Genomic DNA, 24,130 nt, shown 5'->3' with positions numbered 1-24,130 from the left:
AAGTGGGGTCTTTCAACTTTCAACGCATCAAGCGTATAAAAACGGCCATGCCGCAAACTTATTTCGCACGCTTTCTGGCCAACCACTCCTGCTCATTCATTTTTTAGCTCTTGTGCACTGTGATCTGCTAAGTTTTTAGCTTTGAAGCTTCGGCTTTTAAAAACAGTTTTTTAGCGCTTCCGAAGATGTCTGAAGCTGCTAAGAAGGCTGCTGCTGAGATGAAGCTGAGTCTTGATGAAGAGAAGAACCTAGGGTTTCTTATAGCGATGTCGAAGTCCAACACAGAAAAGATTACCAAGGAAATTCTGGAGGGGCTGTCTGAAGATACTGGTGACAGTGAAAGTTATGATATGGACAGCGGTGGCGAAGACTCCGAAGATCGCCCCTGGCGACCAAGCCATTCAGTTTATGGTAAATCAACTATCAAAGAGAATCATCTTGTTAATATGAGAGGAAGGTATTTCCGGGATCTGTCCATTGTGAGGGCGGACGAAGGGGAAAAAACTTGTCCACACCCTGAAGAAAATGAAGTTGTGGTGTACCGAAGCTTTTTGAAAGCTGGACTGCGATTCCCCTTGAGCAGCTTCGTCGTGGAGGTGTTGAAAATCTTCGAAGTCTATCTTCATCAACTTACTCCCGAGGCAATTATAAGGCTAAATATCTTCGTGTGGGCCGCGAGGAGCCAAGGTCTGAAGCCTGACGCAAGAAGCTTCTGTAATGTTCATGAATTATTATATGAAACAAAGCCTTGGGGCAAGGAACAGTACCATAACAACTTTGGCTGCTACAGCTTCGTTTCTCGGTCCGGGGCAAGCTGTCCCGTACCAACCTTTCGGAAGAGATGGCCCGGGGATTGGATGACAGAATGGTTTTATGTGAAGAATGACTTATCAGCACGAGAAGACATCAAAGGTATAATTATGCGTCCTATTTGGCAAAGCTTCGGCCTTCGGAGGCCGAAGGTTGAAATGAACGAAACCGCCGAAGAGTGCCAAAGAGCCTTCGGCGTTGTCTGCTCTTTTATAGGAACAAGGGACTTAGTACAAGAACATATCGCCTTCAGGGTGTGGCCGCTTGCTGAGAAATGGGAAATGCCACAAGAAACCATGAAAGAGGCCGACGAAGGTGAGCTTGTGAGACTGAAGTACACCTTCAAATTTGGAGATAAATTTATTGAGCCAGATGATGAGTGGTTGAAAAGCATTGACAATTTAAGTGATGAGCTACTCGGGACCTACTCGAAGGCTGAAGATAATGCAATGTCAGCAGCCTTCGGAGGCCGAAAAAAGAAGAGACTGAATCGGGTATTCGATGCCATTGGGTTTGTCTACCCTGACTATCGTTATCCCACTCGAGGGCAGAAAAGAAAGAACACAACCTCTGCAGAAGAGGAAGCTGCAACTGCTCCTAGCGATCCAGAATCAAAGAGAAAGAGGATAAAAGTCCTCACACACCGGCCACGCTATATTGAACCAGCTTCGGTGCCTGAGTTCACCGGAGAAGCTTCTTCGGCCACCGAAGCTGAACAGCCAACCTTGCTGCCAGAAACTGCAGAGATGGCCGAAGCACCATCCACAGAAAAAATGGAAGAAGCGAAAAAGCCGACTAAGGAAAAAACATTAGAAGTTTTGAGTCCTGCAGTAAATATTGAAACAGCAAAAAACCAAAAGGGGCCATCAGTGACCCCAAAAAGGAAAAGAATGGTAAATGTACTAGACGTCTTGGAGACAATTAAGTCTTCAAGCACAATTCCAAAAAAGAGTGTTGAAATTGCTGAAGCTTCTACTGAAGCTTCGGCTCAACAGGCTAAAGCTGAAGCTGGGCCTTCAGAGCCCTGCAAGGAGCAACCTTTTGAAGCCGAAGCAATAAAAATTCCAGAACCAGTATTAGTTGAAGAAACTGACACCGCCATCCCCGAAGCACCTGCCAGCATGCGTGATTACATGATACGACATGCTTCGGGGAAGAAGCTATCTGAAGAAGAAACTCATGAAGCCATCCATTATGCAAAGGAACTAAAATATCCGAAGGGGGCAGTAATATTCAATGGAACGAATGAAGATGACTTCTTATACTGCCTGCCTGACAACAAAGAGCTATCTGTCTGCCGAGAAATGGCCAGAAGTATTGGTTTCCCGAAGCTTGAATCTGGATTAAGCGCCATGACGAAAGGAGATCTCGCAGACAGTCTTGCGTACAACAGCCTGAAGGTATAGGAATTAAACACTTGAAAAATCCCCTTATTTTTACGCAACTCATTCCTTTTTTCTTATATGAATTCTTTTTCGTATAGGGCCTGATCCTAAGCAACGCACTAAGAGCCCAAAAGAGCGCCGAAGATGAAAGCTATGAAATTGCGTTTAATAATTTACGCTCCGAAGTTATCAGACTGAGAAACGAAGCTTTGGAAAAAGATAAAATTCTGCTTACACTGGTAGATAAAGTGAAAAAAGACGAAGCTGCTTCAAAGGCCCAGGCCGAAGCTCAAAAACGCGAGATTAAAGATCTTCAGAAACAGCTGGCTAGAGCTAAAGAGGAGCGCGCGCTTGAGGAAACGAAACGAGAACTTAGTGATTTTATGGTCAGCAAATTGGAATCAAAAGTTAAGGAGCTTCGCACATCTCAGGGGAAATGCTATGTCAAATCTGTAGAATGTGTGAATAAAATTAAATCCAGCTTCGCCAGCGTAGGCGCCTTTTCCAGCGAAGAGAATTTCTCTCGAGGCAATCCCGAAGGTCCGCTGGAATGGATTAGCCACGAAGCAGAGGCCTTCGAAGAGATTCTGAACAGTCGTGGCGACATATGCGCTTTTTCGGGCGCCAGAGGAATTGCTTCTGTCTTAGAGAAGAAAGGTTGCGGGCATGTAAAATTTTTAGCTCAATCCGAAGCTACCTTATCTTCCGAAGACGTCAAGGACCCCTCGGCCGAAGCAAGCGTGGTTGGTGGCAAATTTTTTACTGATATCTGGAACGACGGCGGCCGAGGAATGGCGCAAGAGATCATCCAAAGGAGCGAAAAAGGCATTCATGACGCCAGAAAAGTGGCAGAAGCTGCCGAAAGGAGTACAGAGCCCGAAAGGCAATTAGGTACCAATTAGTCGCTCTTATTGTGTTGTAATTTTTATTCCAAACTTTGCTCAAGGTTTGCAAAAGTAATGAAGAAATGTTCTCTTCCCTCAGAAACTGCTGGATCAAATGTCGACGAAGAAATTAAACAAATGGCCGAAACTATCTTGGACAAGGTTGTTGACCAACTTCTAAATGAGGCCGCCGAAGAAGTATTGAGAGAAGATTAGATGCTATTTGGAAAAATCATTTAAATTGTAATCTATGTAACACTTTGTACATTTGAATGTAATATACAAGTCTCCTTTCATTATTGAATTCTTTACGATGCATGAAACATTAAATACATACCATTTTTGAGCCTTTGGCGAAAAAACACCTTCCCTTCTTTTCATGCTTCGTGAAGAAGGCATTTTCCGTTAAAATTATTCTGATGAATCACATCCATGCTTCGTCAAAACATTCTTCGAAGCTATACTCCGAAGCTATACAACTTCGATATTGATCTGATAAAGCTCGCCCATGTTTCGTAAAAATATTCTCCGAAGCTGTATTCCGAAGCTGTACAATTTCGATGTCACTTTCTCAAAGCATCCTTTCGAAGGTTGAGAGTATCTCCTTCTCTTGCCAAATGCAATATGATGTATGATGCTTATGCTATGCAAAATGATGTGATGATGTTATGTTATGCATGTGACATTTGTTCCGGAGATACACATAAAATATATTCGTAAGCTCTGCATTCCCTTGGGAACGTCTTTGGAGCTTCTTCGTCTTTTACTTAGACGGTATCAGCGTTGACTTTTCGCTGTAAGCCTCCCTTAGGAGCTTCTTCGCCTTTTACTTAGGCGGTATCAGCGTTGACTTTTCGCTGTAAGCCTCCCTTAGGAGCTTCTTCGCCTTTTACTTAGGCGGTATCAGCGTTGACTTTTCGCTGTAGGCTCTGCATTCCTTTAGGAACGACTTCTGAGCAGAAAACTTACACTGCGCTCCCTTTGGAACGGCTTTTTGTGACTTCATAAACTTACTCTGCGTTCCTTAGAACGACTTTCTGTTACTCCGAAGGATTTTTAATCCGAAGGTCCTCCTTGGTAACGGAAAAAGTTTTAAGCTTCAGCAACTTGGGCCTGTGGAGCAAATAGATTTTCCTCGTGGGAAACAACGAAATTATTACATGAAAACTATCAATGTTTTTTGCTTCACAGAAAATAAAACTGAATAGAAAAGACTGCTATCAAAGGTAGGATATGTCAATAAATGTGCTTCGACTCTGGCACAGTGCTGTTGACTGTGCGAGCTTCGGACTGTTCTCTGAAGTCCCTCTGATGTGGAGCGTATTGACTCCCTTCTGGCTGTTGACCTTGCTGCAATGGAGGTGGAGGCGGAAGCTGCTGCCAGGAAGCTTGAGGTTGACTTGCCGAAGCTACAGAAGCCGCAGGGTGGTTGTCTATGTATTGTGGGACATAAGGCGGATGAAACGAAGCAGTATGCATAACCTGCTTCGACTGAGCTTGTTGAGATGCAGCTTCGGCTAGTTCCTTTTGCTTCTGGATTGTAACATGGCACGTCCTAGTGGTGTGGCCCTTGCCCTCTCCACAGAATAGGCAAAACAGTCTCCTTGGCTGATCTCCGAATCTTCCGCCGAAACCCCTGGCGCCTCTGCCTCTTGGAGCTGGTGGCCGAAAGAAAGTTTGTTGTTGCCCCGAAGCCTGTGAGGAGCACTGCGGCCTGTTTTGCTGACTCCCCTTATCATCATTCTGAGTGTTGTGAATGGAACAGACATGCCTCGGGTAGTATCTTCCTCCGAAGCCCCTGGTCATCTCAGAAAATCTGAAGGCCTCCTCCCTTCTTTGGCGAAAGTCATTGTCAGCACGAATGTACTCATCCATCTTTTGGAGCAATTTCTGCAAGGTCTGAGGAGGCTTCCGAGCAAAGTATTGAGCTGCAGGTCCAGGACGGAGCCCCTTGATCATGGCTTCGATAACGATTTCATTGGGCACCGTTGGTGCCTGCGCCCTCAATCGTAAGAACCTTCGGACATACGCCTGAAGGTATTCTTCGTGATCCTGAATACACTGGAAGAGGGCTTGAGCTGTAACCGGCTTCGTTTGAAATCCTTGAAAGCTGGTCAGTAACATATCCTTCAGCTTCTGCCATGAAGTGATTGTTCCTGGCCGAAGGGAGGAATACCAGGTCTGAGCAACATTCCTGACGGCCATGACGAAAGACTTCGCCATGATTGCAGCGTTGCCCCCGTACGAAGACACTGTTGCTTCGTAGCTCATCAAGAATTGCTTCGGGTCGGAGTGGCCGTCAAACATGGGGAGCTGGGGTGGCTTATAGGATGGAGGCCAAGGTGTAGCCTGCAGCTCAGCAGACAGAGGAGAAGCATCATCAAAAACAAAATTTCCCTGATGGAAATTATCATACCAGTCGTCTTCGTTGACGAAGCCCTCCTGATGGAGGTCTTTCTGATGAGGCCTTCTGTTCTGCTCATCGTGAGTGAGATGGCGAACTTCCTCAGAAGCTTCGTCAATTTGCCTTTGCAACTCAGCTAGGCGGGCCACCTTCTCCTTCTTCCTCTGCACTTGTTGATGTAGCATCTCCATCTCTCTGATTTCTTGGTCTAGCTCTTCTTCCTCAAGCGTCGGGCTAACAGCTTTTCTCTTCTGGCTTCTGGCCTCCCGAAGAGAGACGGTCTCCTGGTTGTGGTCCAGCGGTTGTAGTGCTGCAGCCCCAGCCGCTGAAGCTTTCTTCGGCGCCATAGCGAAGGTCTATAGCTTCCGAAGGTGTTCACGAAGACTCGAAGTGGAAGTGAGTTCACCGGAGGTGGGCGCCAATGTTGGGGACTTGTTCTCAAGTGCTAAGAGTTAAGAACAAGGCAACATAAAAAGTGTTAAGTGTTAAAATCCTTCGTCCTTCGAAGCATTATGTTCCTTCAGGAAATAATGAGTCTCGGACGAAGGTCATGAGAGACATACCTTCGTAAACATAACAAGTAATGACGAAGGATTCACATAAAGCATGAAATATGATATAAGCATCACCATAGAATCATTTCTATTTTATTAACATGGAAAAACAGAAATGATTCCAAATTACAAATGTACCTTCGGTCCTGAGAGAAGGTGAAAAGTACGAGCGTGATGCCAAAAGCAAATGCCAAGTCAGCGTGAACAGTACGGGAGTACTGTTCATCTATTTATAGACGCGGGACGCAGCCCACGTAAAATTACATCCATGTCCATTACATTTGTTAACGGCTTATGGAAATCTGTCGAGGCCCCCGAAGTCTTTTCATCTTTGAGTCGGTTCCCCCTTCTGCCATCGCGCCGAAGCTTCCCTGCGCACAGCTTCGGCTACACTCGACCTTCGTCTGGTTCAGGCTTCGTCCTGGCCGTGCTCCATATTCATAATTCTGGATCCGAAAATATCTGTTCACATAATCCACTCGGAAAACATTGTCAAATCATGTTTTTGAGGACCTTCGGAGGACGAAGGCCCCCAACATGGCCAATCCCATACACCTCTACCGAGGAGGCGAGGCAGGGTAACACTACGAGGCCTTTACAAAGTTCCACTAGCTTCAAAAATCCCGCTACAGTTTATAGGAAGCTCCAATGCAGGGTTCTTGCCTGACCGCCATCGCAGCAAAATCAACCTAAGGACCTCCCTACACTGACCACTCCCCTACTGCCCTTGCCCCTTTCGGGTAAGGAAGACCTCCACTAGCTTTCCTAGTTAATCAGCCAAGGGCGTCCCATTATACCCTTGTGGTAGCACTGTTTTCCCGGGTGGTCGCTCCATGTTCCCATTAACATAATGATCTTAACATGAACAGTAATAATAAAAGAGAATAAAAGAGTAATTATGAATAAAGTATCTTCATACCCAAATCCACATAAAGCAATAGCAGGTACTACCCAAAAATATTTCAGTGGTAAACAAGGTATAAAGATAGCCAAAACTAGGGTAACCTATTGGGTCCCATCAAAATTATCCTATGCAGATCATTATAATTAATAAGAACATGGCTGGGAAAAAGTAAGTGATCAAGGGCACAACTTGCCTTCAATGAGCTCCTGCTCAGCTACTTCTACTTTGAAAGGGAATTAGGGTTACACCTAGTTCTTATATAATTTTGGTGGTTGAATTGCCCAACACAAATTATTGAACTAACTAGTTTGCTCTAGAATATATGTTCTACAGGTGCCAAAGGTTCATCTACAAACATACTAAATCGACTGTCCGGAATACCGTAGATTATTTCGGACAGGAAAAGCTTTTTGGAAAAACAGGCCAAGCGCGGACCGTCCGGGCCCTTGCGGCGGACCGTTCGCACCACCAGGATGACCTTCGGACAGAACCAATACAAAAATCTGAGTTTGCACTATGGACCATCCGGAGGAAAAGAGCGGACCGTCTGAGACTTCGCGCGGACCGTCCGGCCTCTGGCGCGGACCGTCCGGTAGGTGAGGAACCGAATAACCCGAAGGTGACGGGTTCGGAAAAATGAATTATAGCGTCCGCGCGGACCGTCCGGGGTGCACGACCGGACCGTCCGCGCCTGGCTTTATCTGACATTTGACGACGCATTAAATGCAATATAGCCGTTACTGCTGACCGTTGCGTTTTCAGCCGTTGATCTACAGGTGCGGACCGTCCGGACCAGGCGGGCGGACCGTCCGCGGTCGGCAGAATGGAGCAACGGCTAGGAAGTGGTTGGTGGTTATAAATACAACCCCAACCACCTCCATTCAATACACCCAAGCATTCCAACCTTCAACATTCAATACAAGAGCTAGCAATTCATTCCAAGACACATTCAAAGCCTCCATCTCTCCAAGTTTCACAATTGAGAAAAGAGATCATTAGTGATTAGTGACTTGAGAGAGAAAGTGATCCGTGTGCTATTTGTCGCTCTTGTCGCTTGGCTTTTGCAATCGTGCTTTCCTTCTTTAATTCTTCATTGCGATCAAACTCACTTGTAATTGAGGCAAGAGACACCAATATTGTGGTGGTCCTTGTGGGAACTTTGTGTTCCAAGTGATTGAGAAGAAATCCTCACTCGGTCCGAGGGACCGTTTGAGAGAGGGTAAGGGTTGAAAGAGACTCGGCCTTTGTGGCCTCCTCAACGGGGAGTAGGTTTGCGAGAACCGAACCTCGGTAAAACAAATCCGCGTGTCACACTCTTTATTTGATTGCGATTTGTTTTGCACCCTCTCTCGCGGACTCGTTTATATTTCTAACGCTAACCCGGCTTGTAGTTGTGATTATTTTTGAGAATTTCAGTTTCGCCCTATTCACCCCCCTCTAGGCGACTATCAATTGGTATCAGAGCCCGGTGCTTCATTAGAGCCTAACCGCTCGAAGTGATGTCGGGAGATCACGCCAAGAAGGAGATGGAGACCGGCGAAAAGCCCACTACAAGCCACGGGAGCACTTCATCGGAAGAGTCCCGCACCAAGAGGAAGGAGAAGAAGAAGAGCTCCTCCAACAAAGGGAAGGAGAAGAAATCTTCTTCTCACCACAAAGAGAAGAAGGAGAGATCTTCCTCTCACAAGCCTCATCGGAGTGGGGACAAGCACAAGAGAATGAGGAAAGTGGTCTACTACGAGACCGACACTTCATCAACATCGACCTCCGGCTCCGATGCGCCCTCCATAACTTCTAAACGCCAAGAGCGTAAGAAGTTTAGTAAGATCCCCTTACACTATCCTCGTACATCTAGACATACTCCATTACTTTCCGTTCCATTAGGCAAACCGCCAACCTTTGACGGTGAAGATTATGCTAGGTGGAGTTATTTAATGAAATTTCATCTAACCTCACTCCACAAAAGTATATGGAATGTTGTTGAGTTTGGAGCACAGGTACCATCCGTAGGGGATGAGGATTATGATGAGGACGAGGTGGCCCAAATCGAGCACTTCAACTCCCAAGCCACAACCATACTCTTGGCCTCTCTAAATAGAGAGGAATACAACAAGGTGCAAGGGTTGAAGAATGCAAAGGAAATTTGGGACCTCCTCAAGACCGCGCACGAGGGTGATGAACTAACAAAGATCACCAAGCGGGAAACGATCGAGGGGGAGCTCGGTCGCTTTCGACTTCGCCAAGGGGAAGAGCCACAAGACATGTACAACCGGCTCAAGACTTTGGTGAACCAAGTGCGCAACCTCGGGAGCAAGAAGTGGGATGACCACGAGGTGGTTAAGGTTATTCTTAGATCACTCATTTTCCTTAACCCCACTCAAGTTCAATTAATTCGTGGAAATCCTAGATATACTCAAATGACCCCCGAGGAAGTTATCGGGAATTTTGTGAGCTTTGAATGTATGATCAAGGGCTCCAAGAAGATCAACGAGCTTGATGAACCCTCCACGTCCGAAGCACAACCGGTGGCATTTAAGGCGACGGAGGAGAAGAAGGAGGAGTCTACACCGAGTAGACAACCAATTGACGCCTCCAAGCTCGACAATGAGGAGATGGCTTTAATCATCAAAAGCTTTCGCCAAATCCTCAAGCAACGGAAGGGGAAGGATTACAAATCCCGTTCCAAGAAGGTTTGCTACAAGTGTGGTAAGCCCGGTCACTTTATCGCTAAATGTCCATTATCAAGTGACAGTGACAGGGATAACGACAAGAAGGGAAAGAGGAAAGAAAAGAAGAGGTACCACAAGAAGAGGGGCGGCGATGCCCACGTGTGCCGCGAGTGGGACTCCGACGAGAGCTCCACCGACTCCTCCTCCGACGAGGACGCCGCCAACATCGCCGTCACCAAGGGACTCCTCTTCCCAAACGTCGGCCACAAGTGCCTCATGGCAAAGGACGACAAAAGGAAGAAGGTAAAATCAAGATCCTCCACTAAATATGAAACCTCTAGTGATGAGGATGATGCTAGCAATGAGGAGGATAACTTGCGCATTCTTTTTTCCAACCTTAACATGGAACAAAAGGAAAAACTAAATGAGCTAATTAGTGCCATCCATGAAAAGGATGACCTCTTGGACTCCCAAGAGGACTTCCTAATTAAGGAAAATAAAAAGCATGTTAAGGTTAAAAATGCTTATGCTCTAGAGGTAGAAAAATGTGAGAAATTATCTAGTGAGCTAAGTACTTGCCATGACACTATTACCAACCTTAGAAATGAAAATACTAGTTTAAATGCTAAGGTTGATTCTCATGTTTGTGATATTTCAATCCCCAATCTTAGAAACAATAATGATGATTTACTTGCTAAGATTGAAGAATTGAATGTATCTCTTGCTAGCCTTAGATTAGAGAATGAAAACTTGATTGCTAAGGCTAAAGATTTTGATGTTTGCAAAGTTACAATTTCCGATCTTAGAGATAAGAATGATATACTACGTGCTAAGATTGTTGAACTTAATTCTTGCAAACCCTCTACATCTACCATTGAGCATGCCACTATTTGTACTAGATGTAGAGATATTGATGTTAATGCTATTCATGATCACATGATTTTAATTAAACAACAAAATGATCATATAGCAAAATTAGATGCTAAAATTGCCGAGCATAACTTAGAAAATGAAAAGTTTAAATTTGCTAGAAGTATGCTCTATAATGGGAGATGCCCTGGCATTAAGGATGACATTGGTTACCAAAGGGGAGACAATGTCAAAATTAGTGCCCCTCCTAAAAGATTGTCTAATTTTGTTAAGGGCAAGGCTCCCATGCCTCAAGATAACGAGGGTTACATTTTATACCCTGCCGGTTATCCTGAGAACAAGATTAGGAAAATTCACTCTAGGAAGTCTCACTCTGGCCCTAATCATGCTTTATGTATAAGGGTGAGACATCTAGTTCTAGGCAACCAACCCATGCTAAGTTGCCTAAAAGGAAAACTACTAATGCATCAAATGGTCATGACATTTCATTCAAAACTTTTGATGCATCATATGTTTTGACTAACAAATCCGGCAAGGTCGTTGCCAAGTTTGTTGGGGGCAAACACAAGGGGTCAAAGGCTTGTGTTTGGGTACCCAAAGTTCTTGTGTCTAATGCCAAAGGACCCAAAACCGTTTGGGTACCTAAAGTCAAGAACTAAAATTGTTTTGTAGGTTTATGCATCCGGGGGCTCAAGTTGGATACTCGACAGCGGATGCACAAACCACATGACAAGGGAGAAGAAGATGTTCTCCTCATATGAGAAAAACAAAGATCCCCAACGAGCTATCACATTCGGGGATGGAAATCAAGGTTTGGTCAAAGATTTGGGTAAAATTGCTATTTCACCCGACCATTCCATTTCCAATGTTTTTCTTGTTGATTCTCTAGATTACAACTTGCTTTCCGTATCCCAGTTATGTCAAATGGGCTACAACTGTCTCTTTACTGATGTAGGTGTCACTGTCTTTAGAAGAAGTGATGATTCAATAGCATTTAAGGGAGTGTTAGAGGGTCAGCTATACTTGGTAGATTTTGATAGAGCTGAACTCGACACTTGTTTGATTGCTAAGACTAACATGGGTTGGCCCTGGCACCGCCGACTAGCCCATGTTGGAATGAAGAATCTTCATAAGCTTCTAAAGGGAGAGCACATTTTAGGACTAACAAATGTTCATTTTGAGAAAGACAGGATTTGTAGCGCATGCCAAGCAGGAAAGCAAGTTGGGTCCCATCATCCACACAAGAACATCATGACAAGTGACAGGCCACTAGAGCTCCTACACATGGATTTATTCGGCCCGATCGCTTACATAAGCATCGGCGGGAGTAAGTACTGTCTAGTTATTGTGGATGATTATTCTCGCTTCACTTGGGTGTTCTTTTTGTAGGAAAAAGCTCATACCCAAGAGACCTTAAAGGGATTCTTGAGACAAGCTCAAAATAAGTTCGACTTGAGGATCAAGAAAATTAGAAGCGACAACGGGACGGAGTTCAAAAACTCTCAAATTGAAGGCTTTCTTGAGGAGGAGGGCATCAAGCATGAGTTCTCTTCTCCCTACACGCCACAACAAAATGGTGTAGTGGAGAGGAAGAATCAAACTCTATTGGACATGGCAAGAACCATGCTTGATGAGTACAAGACTTCGGATCGGTTTTGGGCCGAGGCGGTCAACACCGCTTGCTACGCCATCAACCGGTTATATCTACACCGAATCCTCAAGAAGACATCATACGAACTCCTAACCGGTAAAAAGCCCAATATTTCATATTTTAGAGTCTTTGGTAGCAAATGCTTTATACTTATTAAAAGAGGTAGAAGATCTAAATTTGCTCCTAAGACTGTAGAAGGCTTTTTACTAGGATATGATTCAAACACAAGGGCATATAGAGTCTTTAACAAGTCCACTGGACAAGTTGAAGTTTCTTGTGATGTTGTGTTTGATGAGACTAATGGCTCTCAAGTAGAGCAAGTTGATCTTGATGAGATAGGTGATGAAGAGGCTCCATGCATTGCGCTAAGGAACATGTCCATTGGGGATGTGTGTCCTAAGGAATCCGAAGAGCCTCCAAATACACAAGATCAACCATCCTCCTCCACGCAAGCATCTCCACCGACTCAAAATGAGGATGAAACTCAAGTTGATAAAGTAGAAGATCAAGCAAATGAGCCACCTCAAGATGACGGCAATGATCAAGGGGGAGATGCAAATGATCAAGACAAGGAGGATGAAGAGCAAAGGCCGCCACACCCAAGAGTCCACCAAGCAATCCAACGAGATCACCCCGTCGACACCATCCTCGGCGACATTCATAAGGGGGTAACTACTAGATCTCGTGTTGCACATTTTTGTGAGCATTACTCTTTTGTTTCCTCTATTGAGCCACACAGGGTAGAGGAAGCACTTCAAGATTCGGATTGGGTGGTAGCGATGCAAGAGGAGCTCAACAACTTCACGAGGAACGAGGTATGGCATTTAGTTCCACGTCCTAACCAAAATGTTGTAGGAACCAAATGGGTCTTCCACAACAAGCAAGATGAGCATGGTGTGGTGACAAGGAACAAAGCACGACTTGTGGCCAAGGGATACTCCCAAGTCGAAGGTTTGGATTTCGGTGAAACCTATGCACCCGTAGCTAGGCTTGAGTCAATTCGTATATTATTGGCCTATGCTACTTACCATGGCTTCAAGCTCTACCAAATGGACGTGAAGAGTGCCTTCCTCAACGGACCGATCAAGGAGGAGGTCTATGTTGAGCAACCTCCCGGCTTTGAAGACAGTGAGTATTCTAACCATGTCTATAAGCTCTCTAAGGCGCTTTATGGGCTCAAGCAAGCCCCAAGAGCATGGTATGAATGCCTTAGGGATTTTCTTATTGCAAATGGCTTCAAAGTCGGAAAGACCGATCCTACTTTGTTCACTAAAACTCTTGCAAATGATTTGTTTGTATGCCAAATTTATGTTGATGATATTATATTTGGGTCTACTAACGAATCTACATGTGAGGAATTTAGTAGGATCATGACACAAAAGTTCGAGATGTCTATGATGGGGGAGTTGAAGTATTTCTTAGGATTTCAAGTGAAGCAACTCCAAGAAGGCACCTTCATTAGCCAAACAAAGTATACTCAAGACATTCTAACCAAGTTTGGAATGAAGGATGCCAAGCCCATCAAGACACCCATGGGAACCAATGGGCATCTCGACCTCGACACGGGAGGTAAGTCCGTGGATCAAAAGGTATACCGGTCGATGATAGGTTCTTTACTCTATCTATGTGCTTCTCGACCGGACATTATGCTTTCCGTTTGCATGTGTGCAAGGTTCCAATCCGACCCTAAGGAATCCCACCTTACGGCCGTAAAACGAATCTTGAGATATTTGGCTTATACTCCTAAGTTTGGGCTTTGGTACCCTCGGGGATCCACTTTTGATTTAATTGGTTATTCGGATGCCGATTGGGCGGGGTGTAAGATTAATAGAAAGAGCACATCAGGGACTTGCCAGTTCTTGGGAAGATCCTTGGTGTCTTGGGCTTCAAAGAAGCAAAATTCGGTCGCTCTTTCAACCGCCGAAGCCGAGTACATTGCCGCAGGTCATTGTTGCGCGCAATTGCTTTGGATGAGGCAAACCCTGCGGGACTACGGTTACAAATTAACCAAAGTCCCTTTGCTATGTGATAATGAGAGTGCAATCAAAATGGCCGACAATCCCGTCGAGCATAGCCGCACTAAGCACATAGCCATTCGGTATCATTTTCTTAGGGATCACCAACAAAAGGGAGATATCGAGATTGCATACATTAATACTAAAGATCAATTAGCCGATATCTTTACCAAGCCACTTGATGAACAATCCTTTACCAAACTTAGGCATGAGCTCAATATTCTTGATTCCAGCAATTTCTTTTGCTAACTTACACACATAGCTCATAAATATACCTTTGATCATATCTCTTTCATATGCTATGACTAATGTGTTTTCAAGTCTATTTCAAACCAAGTCATAGGTGTATTGAAAGGGAATTGGAGTCTTCGGCGAAGACAAAGGCTTCCACTCCATAACTCATCCTTCGTCGTCACTCCGAGCCACTCTCTATCCTTGGGGGAGAAAGCAAAGCAAAAGGACTCCAACTTTGGTACAATCTTCACTCATCTATTTATGACCAAAGGAGGAGAAAGTAATTTCGGGGGCTCTAATGACTCCGTTTTTGGCGATTCATGCCAAAGGGGGAGAGAGTATTAGCCCAAAGCAAAAGGACTGCACCACCACCTCATTTTATTTTCAAACTATCAATTTGGTATCTTATTGTGTTTAAAAGGGGGAGTCGTACTTCAAAAATGATATCTCAAAACCCTCTTGAACACTAAGAGGAGAATTTCATTTAGGGGGAGTTTTGTTTAGTCAAAGGAAAAGCATTTGAAACAGGAGGAGAAAATTTCAAATCTTGAAAATGCTTTGCAAAATCTTATTTATTTACCTTTGACTATTTGCAAAAGAACTTTGAAAAGGATTGACAAAAGAATTTGCAAAAACAAAACATGTGGTGCAAGCGTGGTCCAAAATATTAAGAATGAAAGAAACACTCCATGCATATCTTATAAGTATTTATATTGGCTCAAATCCAAGCAACCTTTGCACTTACATTATGCAAACTAGTTCAATTATGCACTTCTATATTTGCTTTGGTTTGTGTTGGCATCAATCACCAAAAAGGGGGAGATTGAAAGGGAATTAGGGTTACACCTAGTTCTTATATAATTTTGGTGGTTGAATTGCCCAACACAAATTATTGAACTAACTAGTTTGCTCTAGAATATATGTTCTACAGGTGCCAAAGGTTCATCTACAAACATACTAAATCGACTGTTCGGAATACCGTAGATTATTCCGGACAGGAAAAGCTTTTTGGAAAAACAGGCCAAGCGTGGACCGTCCGGGCCCTTGCGGCGGACCGTCCGCACCACCAGGATGACCTTCGGACAGAACCAATACAAAAATCTGAGTTTGCACTATGGACCGTCCGGAGGAAAAGAGCGGACCGTCTGAGACTTCGCGCGGACCGTCCGGCCTTTGGCGCGGACCGTCCGGTAGGTGAGGAACCGAATAACCCGAAGGTGACGGGTTCGGAAAAATGAATTATAGCGTCCGCGCGGACCGTCCGGGGTGCACGACCGGACCGTCCGCGCCTGGCTTTATCTGACATCTGACGACGCATTAAATGCAATATAGCCGTTGATATAGCCGTTACTGCTGACCGTTGCGTTTTCAGCCGTTGATCTACAGGTGCGGACCGTCCGGACCAGGCGGGTGGACCGTCCGCGGTCGGCAGAATGGAGCAACGGCTAGGAAGTGGTTGGTGGCTATAAATACAACCCCAACCACCTCCATTCAATACACCCAAGCATTCCAACCTTCAACATTCAATACAAGAGCTAGCAATTCATTCCAAGACACATTCAAAGCCTCCATCTCTCCAAGTTTCACAATTGAGAAAAGAGATCATTAGTGATTAGTGACTTGAGAGAGAAAGTGATCCGTGTGCTATTTGTCGCTCTTGTCGCTTGGCTTTTGCAATCGTGCTTTCCTTCTTTAATTCTTCATTGCGATCAAACTCACTTGTAATTGAGGCAAGAGACACCAATAATGTGGTGGTCCTTGTGGGAACTTTGTGTTCCAAGTGATTGAGAAGAAATCCTCACTCGGTCCGAGGGACCGTTTGAGAGAGGGTAAGGGTTGAAAGAGACCCGGCCTTTGTGGCCTCCTCAACGGGGAGTAGGTTTGCGAGAACCGAACCTCGGTAAAACAAATCCGCGTGTCACACTCTTTATTTGATTGCGATTTGTTTTGCACCCTCTCTCGCGGACTCGTTTATATTTCTAACGCTAACCCGGCTTGTAGTTGTGATTATTTTTGAGAATTTCAGTTTCGCCCTATTCACCCCCCCTCTAGGCGACTATCATACTTGCTGAGCCTCAGATTCCACAGTGGCTTGCTCGTCTACTCGCATCAACACAATACATACATAGTATAGCATAAATTAACATCACATCAAACATGTAAATAAAATATACAGTAAAAATCTACACATTAAAATAAGAACCTAGGAACAGGAATCATAATTTTTAGAGTTATATATTTTAAGTTATGAATTTTCTAAGATTTAATGTGCTTGAAATAGGATTAAATGATAAATAAATTTTCTTACTGTTTTTATGTCAAAACAGAGACACTAGGTGATAGAGAATATTATTACAAAATTTTAGAAACTGGAATGGTTCAATTTGGAGTTCATATGAATTTTCTACCAATTAAACAAGTTCTAGTAATTATTTTTGTATTAAAAAATGCATTTCTGATTTATTTTCTCTGTTTTTCGAGTTTTCTGGACTGGGCCTCATTTTCAAGAGAGCACAGGGGCCCTGGCGCAAAATACCCTAGACTCAGGAAACAGTATATACGGATGGCGGGTTTAAATCTAACATCGTTCAGGGGCTTTTTAACAAAACAGGCTCGGCGAAGGGGTACTCACAGATCTCAGCCGTTGGATCGTAAGTGGACGACTAAGATTAGAAGGTTGTTTAAACGAACCGGTATCCAATCTAGACCCTTGGATCTAAATATGACGGTGGTAACTCTATGCAAGCGAGATCGGATCGGGTCCGTCAGATCACATCCAACGGTCCACGATCAAAGTCCGAAAGGGTATCCCTGCGATCTCTCTCGACCATACGATCGTTATCGGACGGCGCTCCTATGTCCTTCCTCCTTACGGTCTCGGCGACGACGAAAACAGTGCCCGCGGCGGCGGTCTCGCCGGTGCTTGGCCCTCCGGTGACCCCACCCACTATTCACTGCCCCGAAGGTTGCAAAACGCGGTGTGAGAAAAATTGAATTGCCTGAGGGGGTACCTAGCGTCAGCCGTGAAGCGCAGATGGCCGTCCATGAAGCTTTGCGGTCCACGGCGGTCTGCAGACAACGGCGAGCAATTCCGGTGGGGTAGAACAAGTCCAGGGGCCGAGGAACCCGTGGACACCACCGGGACGACGTCGCGATCACCCCAGATCAAGCACCGAGGCACGCACGTCGGTGAATCCGCTGGTCGACAACGACGGACGGTGGCCTTCTCTCACCCAGCCGATGGCGCGCGACGACGGTGGCTAACTTCGATGCTCGGGTCCAGCGCATGGATAGAGGGAGGCGAGGGGTAGACGTAGTCGCAGGGTAAGCTTTATCCCCGAGCTCCACCTCTTCAACCGAAAGCCCGCGATTCCCCCGCAAGGTCCGCGCACGCCGTTGGGGAAGAACCGGTCAGAGCTCACGTGGGAGGCAATGCTGACAATTGGGTCCCACACGTAAGTGAGGCGCTGCGCAGCGGAACGTGGGCCCATGTGGCAGTGGTAAGCGAGAGTGGGCGGAGCGCGCGCGTGGAGGAGGGTTAGTAGTTGGGTCGCGCGCTGTGGAAGCAATAGTGGGCCGAAAGCGAAGTTGGGGCCCAGTTAGGGTAGTTCTGTTTTATTCTTTTCTTTTCTATCTCTTTTTCTCTATTTTCAAATCCAATTTGAATTCAAGTTTAAATTCAAACTTTGTGAATAACTTGTCCTCAATTTGAAATGTATAGTTTAATAATATAAGTGTGAAAGGTATTTATTTTGATTTTTATTTTATTTTATGTAGTATTTTTCTCAGTTCTTCCCTTCTCTTAATTCAAACCCTAATTCTCAATTTAGGATTCAAACTTTCTAGTAATTATTGTCTTATTATCCTTACTATTATTATTATTATTATTATTTTATTTAATGCACAAACATAAAAACTCCAGCATGATGCATTTTTTTATCATTTGCTTGACTTAATCTCTAAATTGTGTATGTGCTCTTTTCTTATGATGCAATTGAGGCACATAGAATTGAGGCTAACTCTCTATTATTCTTGGTATACAACTTGGAGTATTACAACGATGTAAGCAAACATTCTCCTGGTGTTACCGCTGGCAGAAGTTTTGGCTTTGAGAAGAGGAACTCAGAATTGCTGCGGCGGATTTGGCTTGGAGAAAAAGCTGGAATTGACGCGGAAGGAAAAGCAACAGAGAAAAAAGAGATAGTGGCCGGCGAACTTGGAATTGCTCTTGGAGAAGAGGATCGAGTGTGTTGTCTATTTGTCTGGTTCAAAATTATTACATCTTCCTTCGAAATTATAAGTTATTATTTAACCTTTATAAAAGTAAAAGCATATTAAGTATGACCAAAATTATAGATAAAACTTATAATTTAAAATGGAGGGAGTGCGTTGCTTTTCACGTTAGGGCACAAGCATTACATGACCACTCTGGCCGGTCGTTCTGACGTTGCGGGCCCTCGGCCTTATTCCTATCCTGGGCTTAGGCTGTCCACAGTGGATAGATGGAAAAGCTCCCCTAAGTTTTACAATTAACTGAAGCACTCCAATGATTCACCCCACGCCTCACTCTACACTCTCTCTACAACTCTTCCAACGCCAAATGCAGCGCTCTGTTGGATGCAGGACCAAAGCAGAGGTGGGCCTAGGGCGGGACGACGCAGTTGGATGCGGATGGGATACGAAAGTTTGGTAAAAATATGACACACCCTCCGTTTTAAAATATATTTTGTTTGACTTTTTCAATTCTAACTGTGACCACTCGTGTTATTCAAAAAATTCATACAAAAGTAAATTTTTTGAGTCATGTAAAGTATATATTTGATAATAAACAAAACTACAATGATTTTTTGTTTTTTCCACATTTTTTTGAATAAGACGAGTTGTCAAACTTGTGATAAAAAATCAAATAAATTTTAAATTGGGACATATAGAGTTTAATATATGATAATTGATATAGAGTAATTGTGACCACGGAGAATTATTGGATAGAGTAGAGAATCTCGCTAACCAGGATGAAATATTCGTTTCAGATCAAAGAAATAGGATAATATGAGTGCAGATAGTCTTACACGCTTCGAGTCACTAGGATCGGAGAAACAAGCATATTTCTTCCGGCCTTCTAAAAAAACTTGGAATTTGGATTGCCTCCCCCTCTCCTAGGCATGAAATTTGTTTGCTCGATTTCGTTTTCTGTCTTTTCAGGCCTTCCTTACACCAAACCAATTTAGATTGCAAAGGATCAAGGAGATTTTAACTTGAAGAAGATTAAATTCTCCTTAATCCCCCGAACCTCCTTGATTTGGGTAGAAATGAACAAGGCCTCACGGAGTTGCTCTTCCGAACCTTCCAGTACGTCTCATCTTGCGACAGATTTATGTAATGATGCCGAATGAGGAAAGAATCCATACCCGAAAATCACCGACCCCAATTAACACATCCCCCAAAATAGCGGGGAATGCCCAACGGACATGTATTACCCAGGTCATGCAAGCGGGTAAAGCATCTTCGATCCATCACAACAACACCACCGAGCGAGCAAGCATACATCGATAGAGGCAAGATAGGCCTCCATCGATAATTTGCTCTCGATGAATACTTATAACCATCGTACTATAGAAATAACGACGTTCACATTGACGACTTCAAAGCTGGAGGCACCATATATCTGCATATTGTACAGTTCCACTTCATGAAATGGTACTTTGATGAGTTAGGGGGTGTTTGGTTTCTAGGGACTAATGTTTAGTCTCATCATTTTGTTCCATTTTAGTCTATAAATTGCTAAATATAGAAACTAAAATAGAGTTTTAGTTTATATATTTGACAATTTTAGAACTAAAATAGAATAAAATGTAGGGACTAAAAATTAGTCCCTAGAAACCAAACGCCTCTTTAGTATCCAAATATGTTCAAAACATTATTACCAATTTTAGGGCTTATTGCCGTTTGGAATGCCTTTACACCATTAACAAGCCGAATATATATGGTGTGTTTTTTTTATATCAGGGTAGGAGATTTCAGATTTCGTGGGTGTGAAAGATATCTTTTGTAGTGATTCATTCCTGGTAGTGCAACAAGCATAGTTGAGTTTCAATATTTTGATAAATCGCTAAAATTTCATAGTGAATGTCTAGAAATTATCTTACACTTTCATGATAATTACTTACCGCTGGGTAAAGCTTTACCATTTTTTTAAAAGGAAGATATATTAATTCTATGTGCATTACAAAATAAAGTCTTGAAACAAACATCTCCAACACGCAGACTGGGTGAAGCTTTAGCTACGGTGACAAATTGCGCTGCCCTTTGTTGTCCCAATTTGTATTAGGCTATCACGTTAGGAAGCAATATTTTTACAATTAGTAATAAGCTGGTGACAAAATATGCTGATATGGGCTTCTGGAAATACCGGCTTAGCTAAATTCTAGAAATAACCTCACTGGTTTTAACACTGTACATCATGAAAACTAGCAAAATCGGTCTAGCTAGATTTCAAAACCAGCTTAGCTGATTTCTATGCAAAAATTGCTAATTCATCTACTTCGTTTTATAAACTTGATGAGGCTGAGGTTGGTGCTTTGGGGATGCGTATTGTTGTTTATCCATATAACCCCATGTGCCAGAATTGATATGCAATTGGCATTAAATATATTCTGGCTAATAATGGTTTGCATTGACTTTACTGTTGAATATACTTCCGCTTTTGAGGCGCTTCACTTCAGGATGTCAATCACCTTAACACACCCCTTTAGCAATATACGGTAATTTTTTGAGGTCATCCATTATGCCCTCAAATTTTGTTGGGGCCAAAATTAGCGATAGTTTTGGCGCAATACAAAGAGGGATGTTAGCTGTACTAAACTCAGCTTTGAAGACAATTCCCCCTTGGTAATGTAGCCGCTTTGTACATATACAAGAATATGATGAAAGGAGCAAAAGACATTACTTTAGATAAGTTCGTAGCAGCAATCAAAAAGTATCACAGAAGGTAGAAAGCATAACTTTTTTTACTTCAAAGCAAAAGTTGAGTTTTGAAGCATAATTAACTTTTTTACTTCAAAGCAAAAGTTGAGTTTTGAGCGGAAGGGAGTTATATTGCCCTTGAAAGCGAATGCATGGTTAACACACTACATATATGGGTGTTTAAATGTATTAGAGCTAATAATTAGTTGGCTAAAAAATTGTTAGTAGAATTATCTAGCTAACAAATAGCTAGTTATTTCATAACTAAATTACTAAAAATAGTTAATAGTTAAACTATTAGCTAACAAATTGCTAGTGTCTATGTTGTTACTCCTCTTCGATGACCAAGGGTGGCATTCTAGTCTTGTTTGCCAACCGAGGACAACCTGCCGGCTCGCCGTGAGTGAAAGTTTTAATAACCCCTTTCTACTTTCTATGAAAACTAGTCATTCTTTGAAAATCGGCTGGGCCCATTCCTAAAACAGACTAAGTTGGTTTTGGCAGGTTCACACCGCCTCCAACCAGGACTAAAGTTTGACGTTTTTAGTCACAGTTGTCCAGCATCAGTTGAGAATCTCGCACTATTGTCTATGCTCAACGTGCTGATGACCTTTTCTATAGTAATGTAATACTCCCTCCGTTTCTTTTTATTTGTCGCTGGATAGTGCAATTTTGCACTATCCAGCGACAAATAAAAAGAAACGGAGGGAGTATACGTTAGTTCATTAAAATGCAACTTGCTTTTGAAATTCACATAACCTCCTTGGTCCTTATAAAAATTTCTACGATCCGACTACTCTCCATTCTTAGAAGATCTTCAAGTACAATTATGTTTCTTTAGTCCTGAAAACACTTCTCTTTTATCTCTTACTAGTACAATGTCCGTGAGTTGTGATGATACATAAATTATTCGATAAAATGTTAGAGCACAAGTACATAGAAGCATTGGAGGTCGAGAGTATTGTTGTACCTGGCTCTGGCTGGCACATGTGCGTTGCGATTGCGACGACACAAATTATTCGATAAAATGTTAGAGCACAATGACCACATAAAAACGAACAACACATACACACATAAGCCTATTATAGACGCGCTCAAGCTCCCCAAGGCAAACGGACAACAGAGCAATGTACACTAGATGTATATAATGTACCATGCTAACACTGTGTGTCCTCGTCAATACATGCATGCAAGCGGTCTAGTTCTATAGTTGGCTACAGAGAAACAGTCATACAACCTTCTTTGGATTTGCGACACGTATCCACCTACTAATAACCGATGATTGCTTTTTATGCCCCAGCAATATCAAAGGATATAAAAAGAGCCAAAATCGATAAGCCACACAATTATTGGTATGTGCAGACATGTCGTAAATTTGAAGTAGGTTGTGGGACTGTTTCTTCTTCAGCCAGTTGTAGATAAATTTTTTCAGTGTCCACATCATAGGCATCTAGGGTTGTTCCTTAATGGTGGCTGCTAGGTCAAGGCAGTTGCTGATGAGGCGGTTGACGTGGCGCTGTGCACCGGGTATGGGTGAGTTGAGGTCTGGTCGCTCGTCGAAGGTGTCCCCGCAGTCGGTGGCGAAGGTGTCCGCCGCGGATAGCTCCGACATGAGGTCTGCATTGCTGCCGCCGCTTTTGAGCGTGTTCCGCGTGGTATTGATGGAGTCTACCAGCGACGCGTAGCTCTCCTTGCATGTCTTTAGCGACGACATCATCGGGTTACCCTGAGCACTGCCTGATTTTATTGCATTGTCTAGCTTCATCTCCGCCATCGCTGCCTTCACCGCTGTAATCCGCAGGGATGCATCTAAGAGTTGCTCTGGCGTAGTCACCCCAGGCAGTGTCGTCATCGTGGAGCACAACGTCTTGTAGTGCATCTAAACATGTCATGCATTGCGTGCATGCACATTTGTAAGTCTTCAAAAAGAAATCTAGCCCCAATGTATTGCACTACATGCAATTCGTTTATAGTACATTGCAAACCAAATATGTGCCTGCATGTGCTACCTGTTGGCATAACGCTCCAAGTTCATCTTGGTTGGTGGAGCTGATCAGGCGACGACCATCGCCAGAGGTGGGAGATGAGCCATCGGCCTCGAGGGTGACGATGGGGTGGACCACGCGGGCATCAACAGACTTGTTTGTACACGTCGCCAAGGCGACGACGAGAATCAGAGCAGCGAGGTATCGAAACATTGCTTGGTCCTTTGGAATTGGGAATGACGGATAGGTAAATAAGAGAGACAAGCGAGTGAAAAGGCTATAAATGGATGTCATTTGTGTCCCAAAAATTGTGCTTCTGCTAAAGAGGTCGAGAGTTGACTGTAGGAGAAAATTGACCATAAGTTTTTCCGGGTTGCTCTGGTTGGTTAGCCTTCATTGTAGGTCGCCTACTTCATACCCTTACAATTTTTATTATGACGAACTACCAAATTTCATAAGAAATTATGTAGATAACAAAACCTTGTGTTGGAAAATCAAAAAATAACTTCAGAAATAATATTAACCACATTTATATCCGTTTCTAGTTAGTCAAATTTGTGTGATGTGAATTTATTTTTATTGACTTTCCTTCACATGTATGATATTTGCTGTATTAGTTCAATTAGAACTAAAGGTATTCTTAGCTACGGCTCCAAAAGGACATATAGACTAATAAAAGGTAAAAAGCATGTATAATGTAGAACATACTTTAATAGCATATTAGACCTTAGTTCAGTTTTGGTGACAAATAACAACACAAGATTATTATGACTAACTTGTATTGTATAGATATAATAAGGTA

At 43.5% G+C, this 24,130-nt stretch overlaps 1 protein-coding gene across 1 annotated transcript; it reads right to left on the bottom strand.

Moving 5' to 3' along the window:
• Nucleotides 1-22,462: 22,462 nt before the first annotated feature.
• On the bottom strand, nt 22,463-23,547 carry LOC100216771 (uncharacterized). Its single transcript, NM_001317371.1, has 2 exons — nt 23,353-23,547; nt 22,463-23,222 (listed from the first exon to the last, which is right to left on the bottom strand). The coding sequence occupies exons 1-2, from the start codon at nt 23,539-23,541 to the stop codon at nt 22,794-22,796; spliced, it is 618 nt and encodes a 205-aa protein (NP_001304300.1). The 5' UTR covers nt 23,542-23,547; the 3' UTR covers nt 22,463-22,793.
• Between the last annotated feature and the right edge of the window lie 583 nt (nt 23,548-24,130).

Source organism: Zea mays, chromosome 3 (genome assembly GCF_902167145.1).
Source record: "Zea mays cultivar B73 chromosome 3, Zm-B73-REFERENCE-NAM-5.0, whole genome shotgun sequence".
Lineage (NCBI taxonomy): Eukaryota > Viridiplantae > Streptophyta > Magnoliopsida > Poales > Poaceae > Zea > Zea mays.
Note: the sequence above shows the minus strand (reverse complement) of the source record. Positions and strands in the feature narration are given on the sequence as shown.